Genomic DNA, 18839 nt, shown 5'->3' on the forward strand with positions numbered 1-18839 from the left:
GAGGACCTCCACCTGATCCCAGCTTTTCGTCTCTTGCCTTTTTTCCTCATTCTTGCTGCCATTCCTTCCCTGGGTACAGCAAGAACCCAATGGACCCCTACAACTGGCAACTTAGGTTTACAACCAAACTCCTGTCCCACAACCAAACATTTCCCTCTTACTTTAAAAAGGAAGAGCCAGTATTATCTGGCCTTCCAATTTTCTTTTCCCCAAATACCAGCCATCAGAACTGTTTTTGGTTCATTTGGATGTAAGGGAGCTTTAAAACAATAAATAATTCTTCAGCCTCTTAAACGTTAGTTGGTTTTTTGACTGTTGTTTTTTTTAAAATGCATATTCTAGGGGCTGGCAGACCAAGACACAGTATTTTGGTCACTGTTAACAAACTTCATAGCAGTGGAGCTCAATGTGAGCTTATGACTACATGAGAAGCATCTAAGGTGCTGTGAAATAGCAGCAGGTGGAGCATCTTATCCCCAGATACTCAATCTATCTGCAGAAGGTCTCTGCCACTGTTATTTTTTAAGCTTTCTTGTGTGTGGACAAGATTAAGAAGTACTGTTCTAAAGGTACCTCTGATGCAAGTGGTCCATGGGTAAAGTTTGGGTACAGGAGCTCGAAAGTGTCCACCTTAATGAAATCTTTCTGAAGCTCTGATGAAGACTTCTTGGACCAAAATGGCATCAAGCTCCTCTGGACCTTCCTGACTAGGTCCAACCTTGGCTTCCTTCTGTGTCCTAAGTCAGTTCAGATATCCCTTGCACTAGTGTCAGGGTCATCTTTGGTGTTACTTGTTTCAGCAAGAAGCCTCTAGCCTGATCCTTCCTCTCAGTAATCTTTCATCCACTAACCTGCGCCCTGCTCCTTGGTTATAATTCCTCACTCGGTCTTGCTGGAGTCGGAGTTGAGCCCAATCTCACTCCCCTACTGAAGCGGCCCCTGTGCCCATCACAGGGCTCCTTGGAAATAAAGTCTGGTTTACTGTATTTAAGAAGTATCAAGGGGATGTAGCTCAGCAGCAGAGTGTTTGCCCAGCATGTGCTAGGCCCTGGGGCTCAACCTCTGGCACTGCAGCAAATAAAGGGCTCAACCTCTGGCACTGCAGCAAAAAAAGAGTTATTTTTTAACTCCTCTTTCCACTATGAAAGTAGATGGAAGGGGGATACTTATCAGATCTTTAGATAACTAGAAAAACTATGGGGATGATAAAAAAAAAACCAATTCCTCTTCAGAAAGATTTCATTTCTGGCAAGCTGTGAAAGGGCATCTGGACTGCCCGCTCAGTGTAGAGATTCCTCAAAAAGCTGAAACTAGAAATTTCTACTTGAGTCAGCTATTCCCCTTATAGGTACCTTCCCAAGAGAGTTAAAGACATCACATTACCATGATGACTGTGTTCATAGTAGCACAATTCATAATACTTAAATTTGGAAGTGGCCTATATGTCTACCCATAGATGAATGGAGAAAGAAAATGTGGTATTTATACACAGTGGAGTACTACTCTGCCATAAAGAAAGATCAACTTGATCATCTGTAGGAAAACTGACATACCCTGAGACTGTAACATTAACTGAAATAAATATTGCGTGGCTTCTCTTATATGAGAAACCCAAAGCAGAAACAGAGCAAAATAAAAAATAACAGGAAGTACGGAGATATATCCTTCTCAAAGGGGAAGAGGTTTCAAGAGATAGAGGCAGAGGGGAGAGAGTGAAGGGACAGGGGATATTTTTATTTTTTAGAAATAGAGCTTTGCTATGCAGTTCAGGCTGGCCTTGAACTCACTTTGTAGCCCAAGCTGGTCACAAACTTGCAGTGATCCTCCTGCCTCAGCCTCCCAAGTGCTGGAGTTACAGGCGTGCGCCACCATGCCCGGCTCATTCCTAGGGCTTGAACTCTGAGCTAAATTCCCAACCAACCCTTCCTCCACTCTGTCCTTCCTTCCTTTATTTATTTTTGTTTTTATTTTTATTTTTTTGAGGCAGAGTATTGCTAAATTGCTTAGGCTGGGCTTAAACTTGTAATTGCCTGTTGCAAGTTTGATAGCAATCTGGGTTACAAAGTAAGCTCAAGGCCAGCCTTAACTGCACAGCAAGACTGTGTCTCAAAAAAAAAAAAAAAAAGACAATCCCTAGAGGTGAAAAAAAATCTAGTTCTTAAATGAGAAGAGTATCCATCAATCTTCTTACTTGCTTCTATGTATTATTTGTATAGCAATAAACTGCTTTAAAGTTAAGAACAGCTGGGATCACTGTCAGACAAAGCCCCCAGAAACAATTCCAGGCAAAGAAGCGATGCTAATCATGTTAAAATTTACGATGCCAATCATGTTAAGATTTACGAAGTTCTTCAACAGATACTAGAAATAGGACCATGAAGTTCACAAATCAGAAGTGATTAAAGAAAAAGCTAAGTAAAAGTATGTCTAGTGTCTCATAATGGAACATACAAAATGATAGGGGAAAATCTTTAATTAAAACTTAGGTAATTCACCTACTTCAACTCTAAATAAAAGAAAAAAAAGTCAGACTCAGTGCTTTTAATTAAGAGTTCAGTTTCCTCACATCACCTGACCAAAATGTGGGGCATCTAGTTCAGGGCCCTCTTCCTGTCCGAGGGGAACATACTGAACCTCATTTATGTTTTGTACCAAGAACAATATTCTACTTAATGACCAAGACCACATTTTGTTCAAAGGTTAGCTTCCCCCCTGATGCCTGTGGGCATCTTAATAGCCAGCTTCAAACTCACAGGACATAAAAGGAGTTTCCTATTGCAAGAAACTTGTATTAGCATCTGGGTTTGGGAGACATGGGGATATAAAAAACAGAAAGACCGTGGTGCAAAAGCGCTTGTGTGTTCAGAACAGAGTTCTGAGTGGACAGGGAGGGGAAAGAGATTACTGACTCATGGCAAAGAAACAGGCAAATGCCCAAAAGGACTTTCATGTGTCAGGGTGATTATTCACACGGAAACTTAGCTGTTCTTTGGAAAATCTGCAGACTAGAAACCAGAAAATTAGAAACAGATTACCAAATAATCTCTTTCAATAAAACATTAAATATCACTAATGTGACTTCATGAGTAGAAACAGATAGTGAGGAAAGCCACATCCTATTTGGGTACAAAATACTAAGAAAATTTGTCCCATATGAGCTCAAATTTCTTTTCCTATAAAGTGGTCTTACTGCTTGACTTCAAAAGGCACAAGCCACTGGCTGAAAGGCCCTTTGCGCTACCAAAGATAATGAAGAAGCTCTTACAAGAATACTTTTTCTTTTTCTTTTTTTTTTTTTTTTTTTGGTTTTTCTCCGGTACCGGGAACCGAACTCACGACCTTGCGCTTGCCAGGCAGGCGCTTTTGCCGCTGAGCTAAACCCCCAGCCCCCTCTTTTTCTTTGATTACTGGTAATTTACGAGTGTGATAGGATCCACAGAAAAATTTCACTTACATAGGAAAGTTTGATAAGGAGTAACATCACAGCTCGCTTTAAATGGATGACTTTAAGGAAGTCTAAGGTATCTGGGGTGGATGAAGCAAGAGGTTGTGGGCACATGGAAGGAGGAAATTGAGAAAAGAGGAATGTGAATTTTTCTGTCATATGGAGGGAGTTCTTCCTAGCAATCTTTTTTTTGAGACAGGATCTCACTACGTAGTTTAGGCTGGCCTTGAGCTCTAGCAATCCTCTGACCCTCCTGCTTCGGTCTCCTGAGTGCTGGAACTACTGGCCTGGCCACCATGCCCGGCCCTTCCTAGCAACCTTGCCCCTACCAGCAGACATAAGTTTTTCAAAGGCAATGATCCAGTACTGTTCAACTCTGTACCCCTTTTGCTATGATTTATATCCAAATGTCCCCCGCAAAGCCTCCTGTGCTATAGGTGAGGCTTTTGGCAGAGGACTGGACCATGGGACACTGCAGCTGACCTCCTGCTAGGAGGTGGGGCGTGGTGAGAAAAGGCAGGTCACTGGCGGGGGACCTGCAAGGGCACCACACCTCCCACTGAGCTCCTTGCTTTCCTCTCTGCTTCCTAATTACCATGACATGAGCAGCTTTCCTGACCCAGACTCTTCCACCAGGCTGGCCTTAGAGCCAGCCGACTATGGAGTTAGAATGTGAGCCAAAGTAAACCTCCCCTCCTAATTGTGAGTGGTGGGTTCTTTGTCACAGCAATGAGAAAAGTGACTGAGACACCTTCCACAGTACCCTACTTCAGGGCACAGAGCAGATGCTTGAAAGCTGTCCAAGAAATGCTGAAGTATCAGCAGTGTTCTCGGCAGTAAACTATAAAACAGGAAAGGAGTTTTGGGTTTTTTTTTTGGTTTGTTTGTTTTTAATTTTACTATCTATTTCTCATTATTAGTAATATTATTATTATTTGCTTTGCTGTGGTCACTATCATTGGCAAAGTCCCTTTCCCCTTTCCTGCACATGAGGCTCCTGTCTGTAGAATCCACTCTGTGGCTGAAGGTGCCGAAAGCTGCTTGAGAAGCAGCCTTTGACCTCCGTCTGCGAAGAGGGTGAGGAAAAGGAAGGAGAAATCATTCTTAGTTTTAACAAAATTAAAAAAAAAAAAACCAAAACTCCCACAGTCTGTAGGTCATTCCTTACTCAATCAGTGATTAAACTGCCTGAAAGAAAACTAGGAGGGAGGAGAAGCAGGCCAGTGGGCACCGGGCCTTCCTCTGGGCACGTGAGGAGGGCGGGTGCCTGAGGCTTTAGGGCAAACTGAGGATCCTTACAGCTCCAGGGTGTGAGGGGGAAGGGAAGAAAAAGGGGAGACAGCGAAGGAGCTCAGCACCCTGAGACAGACACCTTCCCAAACCTAGGACCTCTTGTGGCCCTGGCCCAGGCCAGCTCCACTGTCACCCAGGAGGGAATTTGATCTGACTCTCAGGTTCAGAAATCATGCTCAACCATGCTAACGGTAAGAACAGAACTGTTCACCAGAAAGTTCATTTTCACTTGGATAAACTTCTAATGGTGAGGTAAACAAATAACTTTAAAAGAGCATAATAAATAAAAAAGGAGAATCCAAATATTCCTGGGCTCAGAAAGGGTTACGCTCTGCTTTTAGCCAGGGAATCTGGAGATGCTGTTTTTAAGCATGTCTTCCCACCCGCCGCCCGCCGGTAATGGGAATCAAACTCACCACCTTGTGCTTGCCGGGCAGGCGCTGTGCCACTGAGCTAAATTGCCAGCCCCTGGAGATGCTGTTTTTAAAAAGTGCTTCAGGTCTCCTAAATTAACTCCTGACAGCTCCTAGGGATTCTTGAGGAGATCATTTAACACCTCATTAACAAGTTTATTACTGGAATTAATTCAAATGGGCCAAACCTAATTTTAATTAAACCTCAATCTGCCCAAGGTGTTCCTTTTTTCTTCTATACCAACAACCACCTGAAAGGGCAAAGGCTCCTTTCAAAATTATGAAGTACAAAAGCCCCAGTTTTCTAGATAGAAAATATTTCTTCAAAATTTTAAAGTTGAGTTATTAAAATGTATTTATCAGCTGCTTGTAATCCTAGAACTCTAGGAGGCTGAGGCAGGAGGATTGGAAGTTTGATCCCAGCCTGGGTAAATTAGTGAGACCCTGGCTCAAAATTTAAAACGGGCTCAGAATTTAGGTCAGTGTGAAAGCCTTGGTTTCAATCTCCAGTACTAGAAAATAAAATACAAATAAAATAAAATACATCTATTTAGTTTATCTTGATGATTTAGCCATTCTGGCTTAACATACACCTGTATTAAAATATCATAATAAAGTACTTTATGTCAGATATGGTAATCCCAGCACTCAGGAGGCTGAGGAAGAAGGATCACTGAGAGTTCAAGACCAATCTGGGCTACATAATGAATTCAAGACCAGCCTGAACCAAATAGTGGGACTGTTATGGTTTGTGTCTGGATGTCCCCCCAAAGCCTCATGCAGTCATGGGACGGCCTTTTACAGTGTATGATTGATCCATGATCCAATGCTGGGATTATGGGTATGAGTGCGACACCCGCCCTGGGGTGGATAGTTTGCATATGTAAGGAAGAGAAAAAGGTTGCTTGTGGCCACTCCTCCCTTTTTCTCTAGCTGCTTTTGCTGTTTTCTGCTCCATGAACGGTTGTTTTCTGCCATGTGCCACCCTGCCTTGGAGCCAGCCGAGTATGGACTGAAACCTCCGCAGACTGTGAGCTAAATAAACCTTTCCTTCCTTAATTTTGAGCGTTGGGTATTTTGTCTCAGCAAGGAGAGAAAAGTAACCAAGACACCCTCTCTCTCTCTCTCTCTCAAAAAAAAAAGTATTTTAAGGATCCACCCACTTTCTAGTATTTCTGGATCACGTGTATTCATTAATTCAATATATATATTGAAAGGATACTAGATGTCAGACATTAAACAGGATGTTATTACTAATTACATCTTTGACAAGAAAATATACTAAAGTACAGCTGTGGAAAATGAAAACAAAACTTTAGTTGACTTGGGCAGACAGTTTGCTTTGATTCATCAACAGATCGTATAGTTAAATTTCCACTTCTGGCCATGGGTTAGTGCTGTGTGAAGTACAAGCCAGACTTTCAAGTGTCTAGTGGAACTGTTGGCATTTCCCAGGGCTCGCGTTGTTTCCGTTCACCAGCCCTGTGGTACAAGCCCACTGTCAGCACCGGAGCATAGCACTCACACCAGAAGATGTCCCTCCACCTGCACTCAGTCAGCCCAGTCCTCTGTGCCCCTCTTCCCTGGCAAAAAGGCCCTGGAAGGAAAATGTGGGAAGATGGGGTGGGGTGTTGAAGGAGGTCTTATCTCCCCTTGCCTGCTGCAGCTTCCTGAAGGCTCTACACTGTCCGTATAGAGCAGCTCATCTTCCCACAGAGAAGATGAAAACATTTATTAATAACCAACTATGCGCTATTTTTGTATTTAAGCTGTATTTTATTTTGAATGGAAAGGTTTATATTTTATTTGTAAGCCTTATTTTCAACCTCATTTTTCTGCCATCTAACTACAAAAAAGTTTTAATTATAAAAGTAATATGTATTCACATGGTAAAGTAAAACTTTTTTTTTTCTTTTGGTTTTTTTTCTCTGGTACCGGGGACCGAACTCACGACCTTGCGCTTGCCAGGCAGGCGCTTTTGCCACTGAGCTAAATCCCCAGCCCCAGTAAAGTAAAACTTGAGAAAATTATTCAATAAAAAGACACCTCCCCTCCCCTTTCCCATCCCCACTGCTATCTGTGGGAAGTAGCCCTAGGTTCTGCATTTCACTTTTCTGGTGTTAGGGCCACAATATTGAACAAGACCACTGATTCTCATTCCATCAGCTCTGGTGTCCAGGTAAAGCCTTCCTACTTCTACATTCCATGCTTCCTCTGCAAATCACTACCAACTTTTGTTCTATTCTATTTCTTCTCCTGGCTAGTTACCTTCATACATTTAAAAACTTTTCTTACACTTCAAAGTTTGTGCATAAACTTAAGATCATGTCTCTTGGCTGTTCATTAAGTATGGTAACACTCTGATAAATAAACTGGTACAAGCACTGTGGGAAGAATTTAGAAGTTTTTGGGGGGTCATTTTTGTTTTCTGAGACAGGGTCTTGCTATGTAGTTCAGGCTGGCCTTGAATTCACTATGTAGAACAAGCTGACCTCGAACTTGCAGCAATCCTCCTTAGTCCCTCAAGTGCTGGGATTACAGGTGTGCACCACCATGCCTGGCACACAAGTCTTTAAAAATATCTGCCAACACAAACACACAAACACACAAGACGTCTATGAAGACCACTACTGCAGTGATATATAACATCTAAAATTAGGCAATAACCTAAAACAAAATAAGGAATAAAAATGTGATAATTTTTAGCAGTAAAAGCAACTGAATGAGAGCTTCACACTCAACAGGGATATAACTCAGACAGGATATGAAACAAACAAACAAAGCAAGTTGCAGTAAGATTTTTACAGTATGACCAATTTGTGTAACATTTAAAATACAGACAGCCCTCGTTACTGGAATCTAGTTTGTTCTTAAATGTATGTTAAAAGGTATTTTTTTCAGGTAACAGAACCTATATGTAGAAAGGTGAAAAATTATAACGTGCTCCTGGTTCACCTAAAAACTCCAACCCCCCAACTACTAAAATACTACATAACAATTATCCAAGACTTTCTGTGAAACATGAAACATCTAAAATCCTAAGCACCTATTTTAACTCCTAGCAAACAGAGTACACTTGCATGCATTACTCTGCAGCACTGCACAGGATGGGGCCTTCTCTTTCCTTTGGCATTCACCTGTGTCAATAACCTTCAGCACTACATCCCTTCAAGTGTATTTCTTCATCGGCTTATCCACATGTCCCAAGCCATTGTCTGTAGCACTGTGGAGAAGACGGTTGAAATAAGGCACAACGTATCCTTCATTCTTGAAGGGAAAGGAGGTCAAAAAATGGAGAGATAAAGGATGAAAAAAAGGAATTGGGCTGTGTTATGTGCAAGTACCAACTCCACAAAAGGAATGTAAGCAAGATGTGCTACAAACATGGACGAAAGTTTTTTAAAAAGGAAGGTGATCAAAGGACAGGTGAAGGGGGGAGGGAAGGCAGAGAAGGGGTATGAAAAAGGAATTAAAATGTATTGCCAGGCATGATGGCACACGCCTGTAATCCCAGTACTGGGGAGGCTGAGCAAGAGGATCACCATGAATCTAAGGCCAGCCTGGGCTACAGAATGAGTTTAACGCCACCCTGAGCTACAGTGAGACACAGTCTTAAAAAACAAAACAGGGGCTGGGGATTTAGCTCAGCGGCAAAGCTCCTGCCTGGCAAGTGCAATGTCGTGAGTTCGGTTCCCGGTACCGGAGAAAAACCAAAAAAAAAAAAACAAAAACAAAAACAACAAAAAGATGTGTTATGTACATGTACCAATTTCCCACAATTTATGTAAACATTAGGTATATACATCTACTAATAAACTAAAATTTAAAATAAAAAACCCAGAGATTAAAACTTATTTTAAAAAGGGCATAAAGCACGGATGGCAAACCTTCTAGAGACCAAGTATCAAACTGCAACCTAAACCCACTTATTTATTGCAAAGTGCCACCATGCAATTAAATTAAGTACTGAGGTTTTAGTGTACAAAAGTAGCTCATACATTAACATCTTTTGTCTCAAAGGAAAAACACAATAACATGTGTGCCCCCAAGGTCATAAAGTTTTGGCCAGGTTGCTTTGGATCGCCTGTTCTCTAAGTATACTTTCTTTTCTGGTGACCCCATTTCTTTACCGGGCTACCCAGTGACCGTATCACATAGAGAAGACGTGGGAAGGTGCTCTGGCCTGCAGCCCTGTGAGCCTAGCTTTCAAGTCACTCCAGCCCAGGGAACTGTGAAGAAGCTGCCAGATGATCCCAGTCCCCAACCACCTGAGTGTTCCAAGCCAGCCGCAGAAACTGTGGAGCAAAGACAAGCCATCCCTGCTGTCCTAAGTGAACTCCCGACCCACAGAGTCTGTGAGCATAAGATGGTACTGCATCGTGCCACTATAACTTGGGGGTGGACAGAGAAGCAAAAAATGAGAAATCAGTACAAATCCAAGCCTTTATCTAATCACCATGCTTAATTTCTTACCAGACACCATCAGTTAGTACAGATAAGGCATTTATCCAAGGTAATGCATCACACAGATCCAGGTACTGGGACAGGCCAAAGAAATTATCCAGCATTAACTTTGATAGGTGTTAGCCTTCTCTTAGCACCTAAATCTGTTCACTGAACCAGTAAGGTCAATGTACCTAGTGAATAAAGTAATTCCATAAATGCTACCATGTGTGTGCATGTGTGCACAAGCACATGCATGCACACATACTTCTTTTTTTTTTTTTCACACTTCTTTTTTCTGTTCTCTTCTTTTTCTCCCTGTCCCTCTCTCTGTACATACACTGGTAAAAGCACTTTTCCAATAACACCAAATCAGAAAAAGAAAGACATGTAGCTACTGATAATGGAGCTACTCATAAGTATCTACTGCTATGTGTGAAACCTTAATGTAATATTTTCCTCCTAAAGAACAAATTCATGAAACTAAAGATGATCATAGTTTGCTGTTTCCAAAAATCTTTTCCTAAAGCTATCAAGGATCTACGATAGATTGGAAAAGTATTAAGACAAATTCTGACTTAAGACAAGTCTTAGGCCAGGCATGGTGGTGCACACCAGTAACACCAGCTAGTTGAGGCAGGAGGATCACTTGAGTATTCAAGGCCAGCCTGGGCTACAAAATGAGTTCAAGGCCATCCTGAACTGCATAGTAGAACCTGTCTCAAAACAAAATAAACAAAACAGTCTTAATCAAAATCAGATAAAACACTTTATTCTTATTTTGCAATGCAAACCAAATCAATCTTACAGTAAAGTATTATATAACTATAAAGCAGAAAGATCAGGGCTAATAATGTGAAATCTTTTGTAAGATCTATACTGAATTTTAAAAAGCATTAAAAGCTGGGTACGGTGGCACACACCTATAATCCCAGCATGCAGAGGGCTGAGGCAGGAGGACTGCCATGATGAGTTCAAGGCCAGCCTGGGCTACATAGTGAGTTAGGCACTATGTAGTGCACTGCACTACAAAGTGATACCCTGTCTCAAAAAGAGAGAGAGAGAAAGAGTGAAAGAGAGAAAGAGCAAAAGAGCGAGAGAGAGAGAGAGAGAGAGAGAGAGAGAAAGAAAGAAAGAAAGAAAGAAAGAAAGAAAGAAAGAAAGAAAGAAAGAAAGAAAGAAAGAAAGAAGGAAGGAAGCACTAAAAAACATGGGAAATTAATGTTTCACACTGGCAATGGAAATACTTTTAAAGCTAAGAATAGCAAACACACACAGCTTCAATTGCTCCCTCTTATTGTTACTGATCTGTAGTCAACACTGCCCTCTGGTGACGCACAGTAGAAGTTAAGTATCAGAAGGAAAACATCAGACTTTATTATTCATTTTTGTATACTTAAGCCAGGGCATCTAGTTTGAACTACAAATCCCACCAAAGACAAACATCCAGGATGACCTTCATTATTCCCTGTATATTAAATCAGAAACTCTTCTCAAAAATGTTAAGTCAAGCATCTTATTCATAGAAACAGCAGCTCTTAAATACACTATTAATGAAACATCACTACATAGCGCATTCTATCTTCACATAGAAGTATGCAACTCAAGTTGGGCATGGTAGCACATGCCTGTAATCTCAGCACTTTGGGAGGCTGAGGCAGAAGGATCATGAGCTTAAGTGTTGCCTGGGTAACTTAAAAAATAATAATGAAGGGCTGACAATGTACCTCAGTGGTAGAGTCCATGAGTTCAATCCTCAGTACCATAAGAAAAAGAAAACCAATTCAAGAAGGATTCTGAGGGCATATATATACTTTATGAGTTAAGAAGGCATGTAAGAGTGAAAGCCTCACCATCTGTAAGTAACACCGCATAGGAAAGAAGCCAGCGTCACTCTCAGGACATGTATATCTAACACAATGAAGTGTACATGGAAACTGAGGCCTCCCAGTCTGCCATCTCTGCCCTTCAGGAAAACTGACTTTTTATTTTAGGGGAAAAAGTATCTTTGAACTTTACTTAAATCTTTAAATAAAATATGCACCCAAGAAACTTGGGTATTAACCCAAATAAAGAGGCATAAAACATGGCTATAGGGGGCTGGGGATTTAGCTCAGCGGCAAAGCGCCTGCCTGGCAAGCGCAAGGTCGTGAGTTCGGTTCCTGGTACCAGAGAAAAACCAAAAAAAATAAAAAAAATAAAAAAAAATAAAACATGGCTATAAAATACTAATCAATAAAAAGAGCACACTGGCTGCTAAGTAAGCACTGAGTTTAGGAAACGGTTCAAAGACAGAAAACTCACCAAGGCTGGTGCCATCCTGCCCCATGATGCACTTCATAGAGGTGATTACCTGCTCCACCACAGGCGGAGACAGGGACGTGGCGTACACCGCACTGTGAGAGTGAGTGCGTAGATAGTCGATCAGCTCCTGGGAAGTTCATGAAGAAAGGCAGTTAAAGGCAGTTCTTAAATAATTTGGCAAAGTTTGCGCTTTCCTTTCATATGCTAGTGGCCTCCTCCTTTCAGTGGCCTGGAGTAAACCGAGATGAAAGGTCAACCAAATGGTCAAAGCAAAGAGACAGGAACAATTGGGTCAGAAACATGGCAAAGTGCTTAGGCTGGTTTCCTCTCTCTCTCTTTCTTTTAAACTAATCTTAAAGTATCTTTCTAAATTTGAAGAACATATCACTTATATGTTAAAAGTAAATGTACAAAGCTGAATTAAATAAGGTGTTTGGATTGCTTTTTTAAAAATACAAAGCAATTTTTACTCCTGAGTATAGCATTACAAAAAACATCACCTGCATTTCACGCTCTGCCTGTAAAGCCCCGTTCTTGTCCCCCTAAATAATAAACAGTTGGGCTGGGGATTTAGCTCAGTGGCACAGCGCCTGCCTGGCAAGCGCAAGGTCATGAGTTTGATTCCTGGTAGTGGGAAAAAAAAAATAGACAGTTCTCTTGAACTGGGGGTGTAGTGTAGTAGTGGAGTGCATGCATACATGATCAAAGCCCTGGGTTTAATGCCCAGCACACATACACATAGAAAGACAGTTATTAAATATCAATTGTTAGGATATCAGAATATCCCCCACATACATGGAGATTTTATAAAATGGTATGTGGCAGATATTCACTAGATCTTTATTTAAAACAAAACTGCCACCTCACTGAATAAAATAAAACCTTGTCAGTTACAAAGATTTTTAATATAATTGTGTATCCTTATCCTCTGGTACTTTTTACTTTACTTAAATTTTTAAAAAATGTGCACACAATAAGCCTATGTACCAAACCAAATAAAGACATACAAAATACAAGCTTATATGGTTATTTCATAGGCTATAAAATAATCTACTTCTAAAATACTAAAAATTGTACCCAAAAAACCCCAAAGCCCCAATATACTATATTTACACGATCTCCCAGAATTTTTCTATCTTTGGGTTCACACCAACAAATCATACCAAAAAACAGCTAAATTTTCAAAGTGAGCCTGTGCCACTATCAACAAGGATAAAATCTGAGAATAAAAATATCTAGGCCACTGTGTTCTCTCCTGCATGGATGGTCCACCTTCATGCTGTAGGGTATACTTCTTTTTCTACTTTTACTTGGCCCAAACTTGCTCTGCAGAGCCTGTTTCTTTTCCTACCTTTAATAAAACTTTGCTACCATTTAAACCCCTTCCCTATTCTGTTGCTGTAATTTGAACCCAGGACCTCACATATACTTAGGCAGGTGTTCTACCACTGAGCTGTATCCCCAGTCTGTGAATGTCTAAGACGTCAGTATTGAGCTTTACAGAGGAATTTAGAACATTTATGATCACCTACTATATGTCATGGACAAATACCTGACATAGACCACGTCTTCTAATGTAGTGAATTTTTTAAAATAACAGCTATTTCGAGGCCAGCCTGGGCTACAAAGTGAGCTGCATAGCGAGACCCTGTCTCAAAAAGACCAAAAAACCCCCCAAAACAAAACAAAAACAAAAACATCCCCAGCTGTATGGAGAACAATATACCGTTGTATTTACCTTTTCCAAGTGTACAATTCAGTTGCTTTTAGTATATTCAGAACTATACAATGAAACTCCTATTTAATCAGAATATTTTCATTACCCTAAAGGGAAACCTTGTACTGATAAGCAGCTGCTTTCCATTTCGCCATCCCTTCAGTCCCTGGCAACAACTTTACTCTCTATTTCTCTGCCTATTCTGGATATAACATAAAAAATGAACTCATCATACAATGTGTGACCTTTTATGACTGACTTTCACTTAATATGATGTTTTCAAAGTGCACCTGTGCTGTACTGTAGAAAACATTATTTTTAAACCCTTACTACAATATTACAAGCTAGGCATACTTAGCTGTATTTTACCGACAAGCAAACTGAAAGTTTCAGTGCTATCCCCAAGCTCTCAAGAAGCAAGAGGAGAAATAGTCAAATCCAGGCCTCTTTCCACGGTGCACCACTGCCATGTTCTTAGTTACCTTGGAGTGCGGTATATATTTTTAAAACTGAAAACTACAATGTTTTGTTGTACCCTAGAGCTGCTATAGTCTTCCTTCTCTCTGTGTGTACAAGCACCTATAACGTGTCCTGAGTACAAGGGCAAGGCAACTGGTCTATTCCCACTGGCTCTCATGACAACCCCATTCCCTTTAAAATTGTAAGCAGAGCTTAAACCCAACAGAAGAGTAGCAAACAGGAAACGCCAGTGTGTTCCTTCACAAAAGAGAGTATTCTGTATCTGGGCTAGAATCCCTGTTTAGAAAGAACCTCAAACAAGAAAACAACAATGAACAGAACTTGCCTTTAGCTCAGTGAGGAGACATAAGAGATGCTCCCCGTGCAGATAAACTGGGAAGTCTACTGGCAGTGGGACCCTAAGCCACAAATCGGGGATCTCTGCACCTTAGTTTGGGTCCCCATCTACTAAACAGTGAGCAAATCCAGTAGCCACCATCTTCATCTTTAATCACCCATTTTCAAGACCCATTTACCTTCTTGCCTCCAATGTATCCTCCAGAAGCACCAAAGCTCTTTGTGAACGTTCCCATCATAACATCTACATCCTCAGGATCCAGGCCAAAGTATTCCACCACACCTCGACCTGTGGGGCCGAGGGCCCCAATGCTGTGAGCCTCATCCAGATACAGGTAAGCCTTGTATTTCTTCTTGAGGGCAATCACTTCAGGAAGCCGAACAATAGACCCCTCCATACTGGCAAAACAGGATTTAAAAAAAAAAATACATGCACTGAGACTTTTTATACTCTCAAATTTAGGAACTGTCCACTTCATTATTTATGTTTTTAGTTCATGCATCTATGGTTCCAAGTGACAAAGTCAGATGAAGCCGTGGTTAGACAGTCTAGAGAAAAGGAGATTAAATCTTTTAAGACAAGTGCCAGAAGACAACTGATCTTCATCTATGACAGAGTTAAGGTCACAGCAGATTCTTCTAAAGCCTGCAGTTTTAGACAACATTAGACTTTGTACTGTGTTGCACATGCAATTAAAATTACACAAAAGAATAAAAAAGGAAGTAAAACATTAAGTAAAAGGATGATAGGCTGGGCGTGGTGGCGCATGCCTATAATCCCAGCACTCGGGAGGCTGAGGCAGGAGGATCACTGCAAGTTCGAGACCACGCTGGGCTACAAGTTGAGCTCAAGGCCAGCCTGAACTGCATGGCAAGACCCTGTGTCAAGAAGACCAAAAAAAAAAAAAAAAAAAACCAAAAACCTGTAAAAGTTAACCAAAGAAAAATATTTCTTAGAAATAAACAGTATATAACTTGTTTTGACATATTAGAATCTTGTTTGTTTGTTTGTTAGTTTTGAGACAGGGTCTCACTATGTAGTTCAGGCTGCCTTCAACTCCAGTGTAGCCCAGGCTGGCCTCAAACTCACAGTGATCCTCCTGCCTCTGTCTCCTGAATGAAGATTACAGGCTGAGTGAGATTACAGGTGTGAGTCACCAGCCTGGCTTAGAATCTATGTTCTTGCCCCTATGTATAAAGTTCACCCTACAAACAGTAGAAAAATAAAGGACCTACATAGAAAGGGGAATTTGTAGACTATGTAGTATTCAGACAAAACGGTTTCTGTTCTGTTCCAGTGCGAAATCTGCTATTAGGTATTTTATTGTTTTGCATTTTTGAGACAGGGTCTCACAATGCAGTGCAGGTTGGCCTTGAACTGGCTTATGTAGCCCAGGGTGGCCTCAACTCACAGTGATCCTTCTGCCTCAGCCTCCCAAGTGCTGGGATTACAGGTATGCGCCATTGGACCTCAGTTCTACTATGTATTTTAAAAGTTATAAACACTATTTCCTTAGTTTCCAGATGGGGCTAGTCTAGTGTTCTCTTCAGTTTAAGAATTCTGACTTTAAGACACACAGATAAGACCAGTGAAACAGGATTACCTATATATTCCTTCCACGAGGATTAGAATTTTCTTCCAGGGCCTTCGTGTCCGAGGCTGACCATAAACAATGGCATCTTTCAACAGTTTCTCTAAGCTTTGCATATCTAAAGCACACAAACAAAAAAATTGAGTCACAAAGCATCGTCTTCCTCCCTAACTTTATTCGAAAATTCTCTATTTCTCAATCAGGAAGTATGGTTCAAACAGCAGAGGACAGCAACATAATCAGAGTTCAACAGAAAAAGATAAGGCAAATGGGTCAACTGCTGCCACCTTGAACTGAAATATAAATGTTCAGCCTGATTAAATGACTGTTGATTGGGCTGGGGAAATAGCTCAGTGGCATAAGCACCTGCCTGGCAAGCACGAGGTCATGAGTTCAACCCCCAGAACCACCAAAAAAAAAAAAAAAAAAAAGACTGTTGGTTGATTGCTTTAGTTGCTTAGCATGCTTATGAAATGACCAATGTTTCATGCTAAATGTTTCACCTTTGAGTTACCTTTAGAATCAGACTATATCTAAAATTAGTGAGTCATTTATAAATAAAAGCATAAAGAAGACCTAGCAAGAACTGCAAATACATATACCTCCTAAAAAACAAATAGGGAGGGAACAACTTTAAAGTGTATGACCTACTTCCCTTCACCTGAGACTTACTCAATAAATGCTTTGTTAACAAACCTTATCTTGGTACTGGGTTAAAAATACATCAGTCTGAAACATGTGTGAATCTATGTGTTTTGGGAATTTGACAATCAGTTGAGATTGTTCCACATTTAACTTCAACAGCTGTCTATATATCAGCAAGTTCTTATGACTCTGCTGGTCCTTAAGGTGGTTAACAGGCCTACAAGACAATCTGGTGGGATTACCATTCATAAGGATGCTAATTTTCCCGTTAAAAGACATATCCCTTGAAGATCACTGGGCTACCACTATAGCTTCATACTTTTATTTATTCTGAAGTGAAGTCCTTAAAAATTTTCCCCAAATCTATAAGCAACATTGTGATGTATATTCAATAGGCATGAGAGACATCACAAAACCTGACTGTATTTTTAGTGCTTGTTACTAGAGGAAGGGGTTACAAAATTAGATGATTTTGCTCTTTTCATACAAGGACTTTGAGGCCAGCCGGGACCATACAATGAGTTCAAGGCCAGTCTAAAGTACATAGTAAGACTCTGTAAGACACACACACCCATACACACACACACACACATACACACACACACTCTGTAAGACAGACAGACAGACACACACACACACACACACACAGACTCTGTAAGACAGACAGACAGACACACACACACACACACCCAAACTCTGATAGAAAGGAAAAGGAAATAAAAATATGTATCACAGACTAAGAGTTGCAGTGTGCGCCACTAATCTGTAGCCAGCCTAGACAATTTATAGCAAGTCCTGGTCTCAACAAAAAAAAAGTATGGCTCAGCAGAGCCCTTGGCTAGCATAAGAAAGGCCTTGGCCTCAATTTGCATTACTGGGGGAAGGAAGAAACCCCACAAAATAAACAAAACACAAACACACACACACACACACACACACACACACACACACACACCCCACAAACAGAAATAAGACAGCCAAAGGTTGCAACTCTGCTTGCACCTTCTGTTATTTGCAACATAAGCTGCATACTACCTAGCAAGACAGACATTTCTCCACAGAAGAAACGTCTTAACCAGAGGTGTCTTAACTATTTGTTTCTGCTGCAAACAGTAGTATGCGGCAATCAGCAAGAGACAAGTAAAAGCTGTACTTGAGTTTCCTATGTTTTTTTTTTTTTTTTTTTTTTGTTTTTTTTTTTTTTCTCCGGTACCGGGAACCGAACTCACGACCTTGCGCTTGCCAGGCAGGCGCTTTGCCGGTGAGCTAAATCCCCAGCCCCTGAGTTTCCTATGTTTATATTTAGAAAGGAGAATAATATTTATTCAAATTTTACACAAGAGGAACTACCTATTGCAGAATGCTCAACTGTATTAACTACTTCAGAGAAAAGTCAATCTCATATTATGCTCCCAAATTCCACATAAATTTAAAATATGCCACAGAACTTCTAGAAAAAAGTAGAATAATCTTAGAATGAAGAATGCATTGTCAAATCCAAAAATTGTAAGATAAAAAGTGTGTCAACATAAAAATTTTATTTTAAGTTTTTACTTTTGCGGTCCTGGGGATTGAAGTTAGGCCTGGCTTTCAGCTACAGCCTCAGCACTTTTTACTTTATTTTGAGACGGTCTCAATGATCCTCTTGCCTCAACCTCTCAAACACACTGTGTGTATGAGGTACTGAGAAATGAATTCAGGGCCTTCATATTGAACTACACATACTCCCAGCCCTTTTCTTACTTTTTATTTTGAGACAGAGTCTCACTAAGTTGCTAAACTGCCCAGACTGGCCTCAAATTTGCAATCCTGCCTCAGCCTCCCAAAGTGCCAGGATTTGCTCCTGACTATGCAAACATTTAAATGAGTCTGTATGGCAAGACATTAAACAAAATGAAAATATAGTGCAACATAAAAAAAGGACAGTAAAAGGGTCTTGTCATGTATAAAAAAGAAACAGTTTGAAAATGGCCTACTTATAAATACAGTAACTCTATATAATTGTTCTAGATCTAATAATCAAAGAAATAAAAATGAACATATTATTTACTTATTAGATTCAGAAAGATTTGGCTCGATATACAACAATCCACGCCGGCCAGTGAGAAGAGCCCCTGCTGTGTTGTTTGTACAATGCTTAAGGGTAATTTGGGAGAAGTCTTAAAAATTTT

General features: G+C 40.6%; 1 protein-coding gene across 1 annotated transcript in view; it reads right to left on the reverse strand.

Annotated features, from left to right (window-relative positions):
- The window catches only part of Sptlc2 (serine palmitoyltransferase, long chain base subunit 2), a 106104-nt gene that overhangs the window by 29494 nt on the left and 57771 nt on the right, over nt 1-18839 (reverse strand). Inside the window, exons 7-9 of the mRNA XM_005390209.2 lie at nt 16036-16141; nt 14611-14830; nt 11899-12025 (exon numbers count right to left, since the gene is read on the reverse strand). Coding sequence (XP_005390266.1) covers nt 11899-12025; nt 14611-14830; nt 16036-16141 — 453 coding nt within the window. The remainder of the gene's footprint in view (nt 1-11898; nt 12026-14610; nt 14831-16035; nt 16142-18839) is intronic.

This window comes from Chinchilla lanigera, unplaced genomic scaffold (genome assembly GCF_000276665.1).
Source record: "Chinchilla lanigera isolate Chin_1 unplaced genomic scaffold, ChiLan1.0 scaffold00037, whole genome shotgun sequence".
Lineage (NCBI taxonomy): Eukaryota > Metazoa > Chordata > Mammalia > Rodentia > Chinchillidae > Chinchilla > Chinchilla lanigera.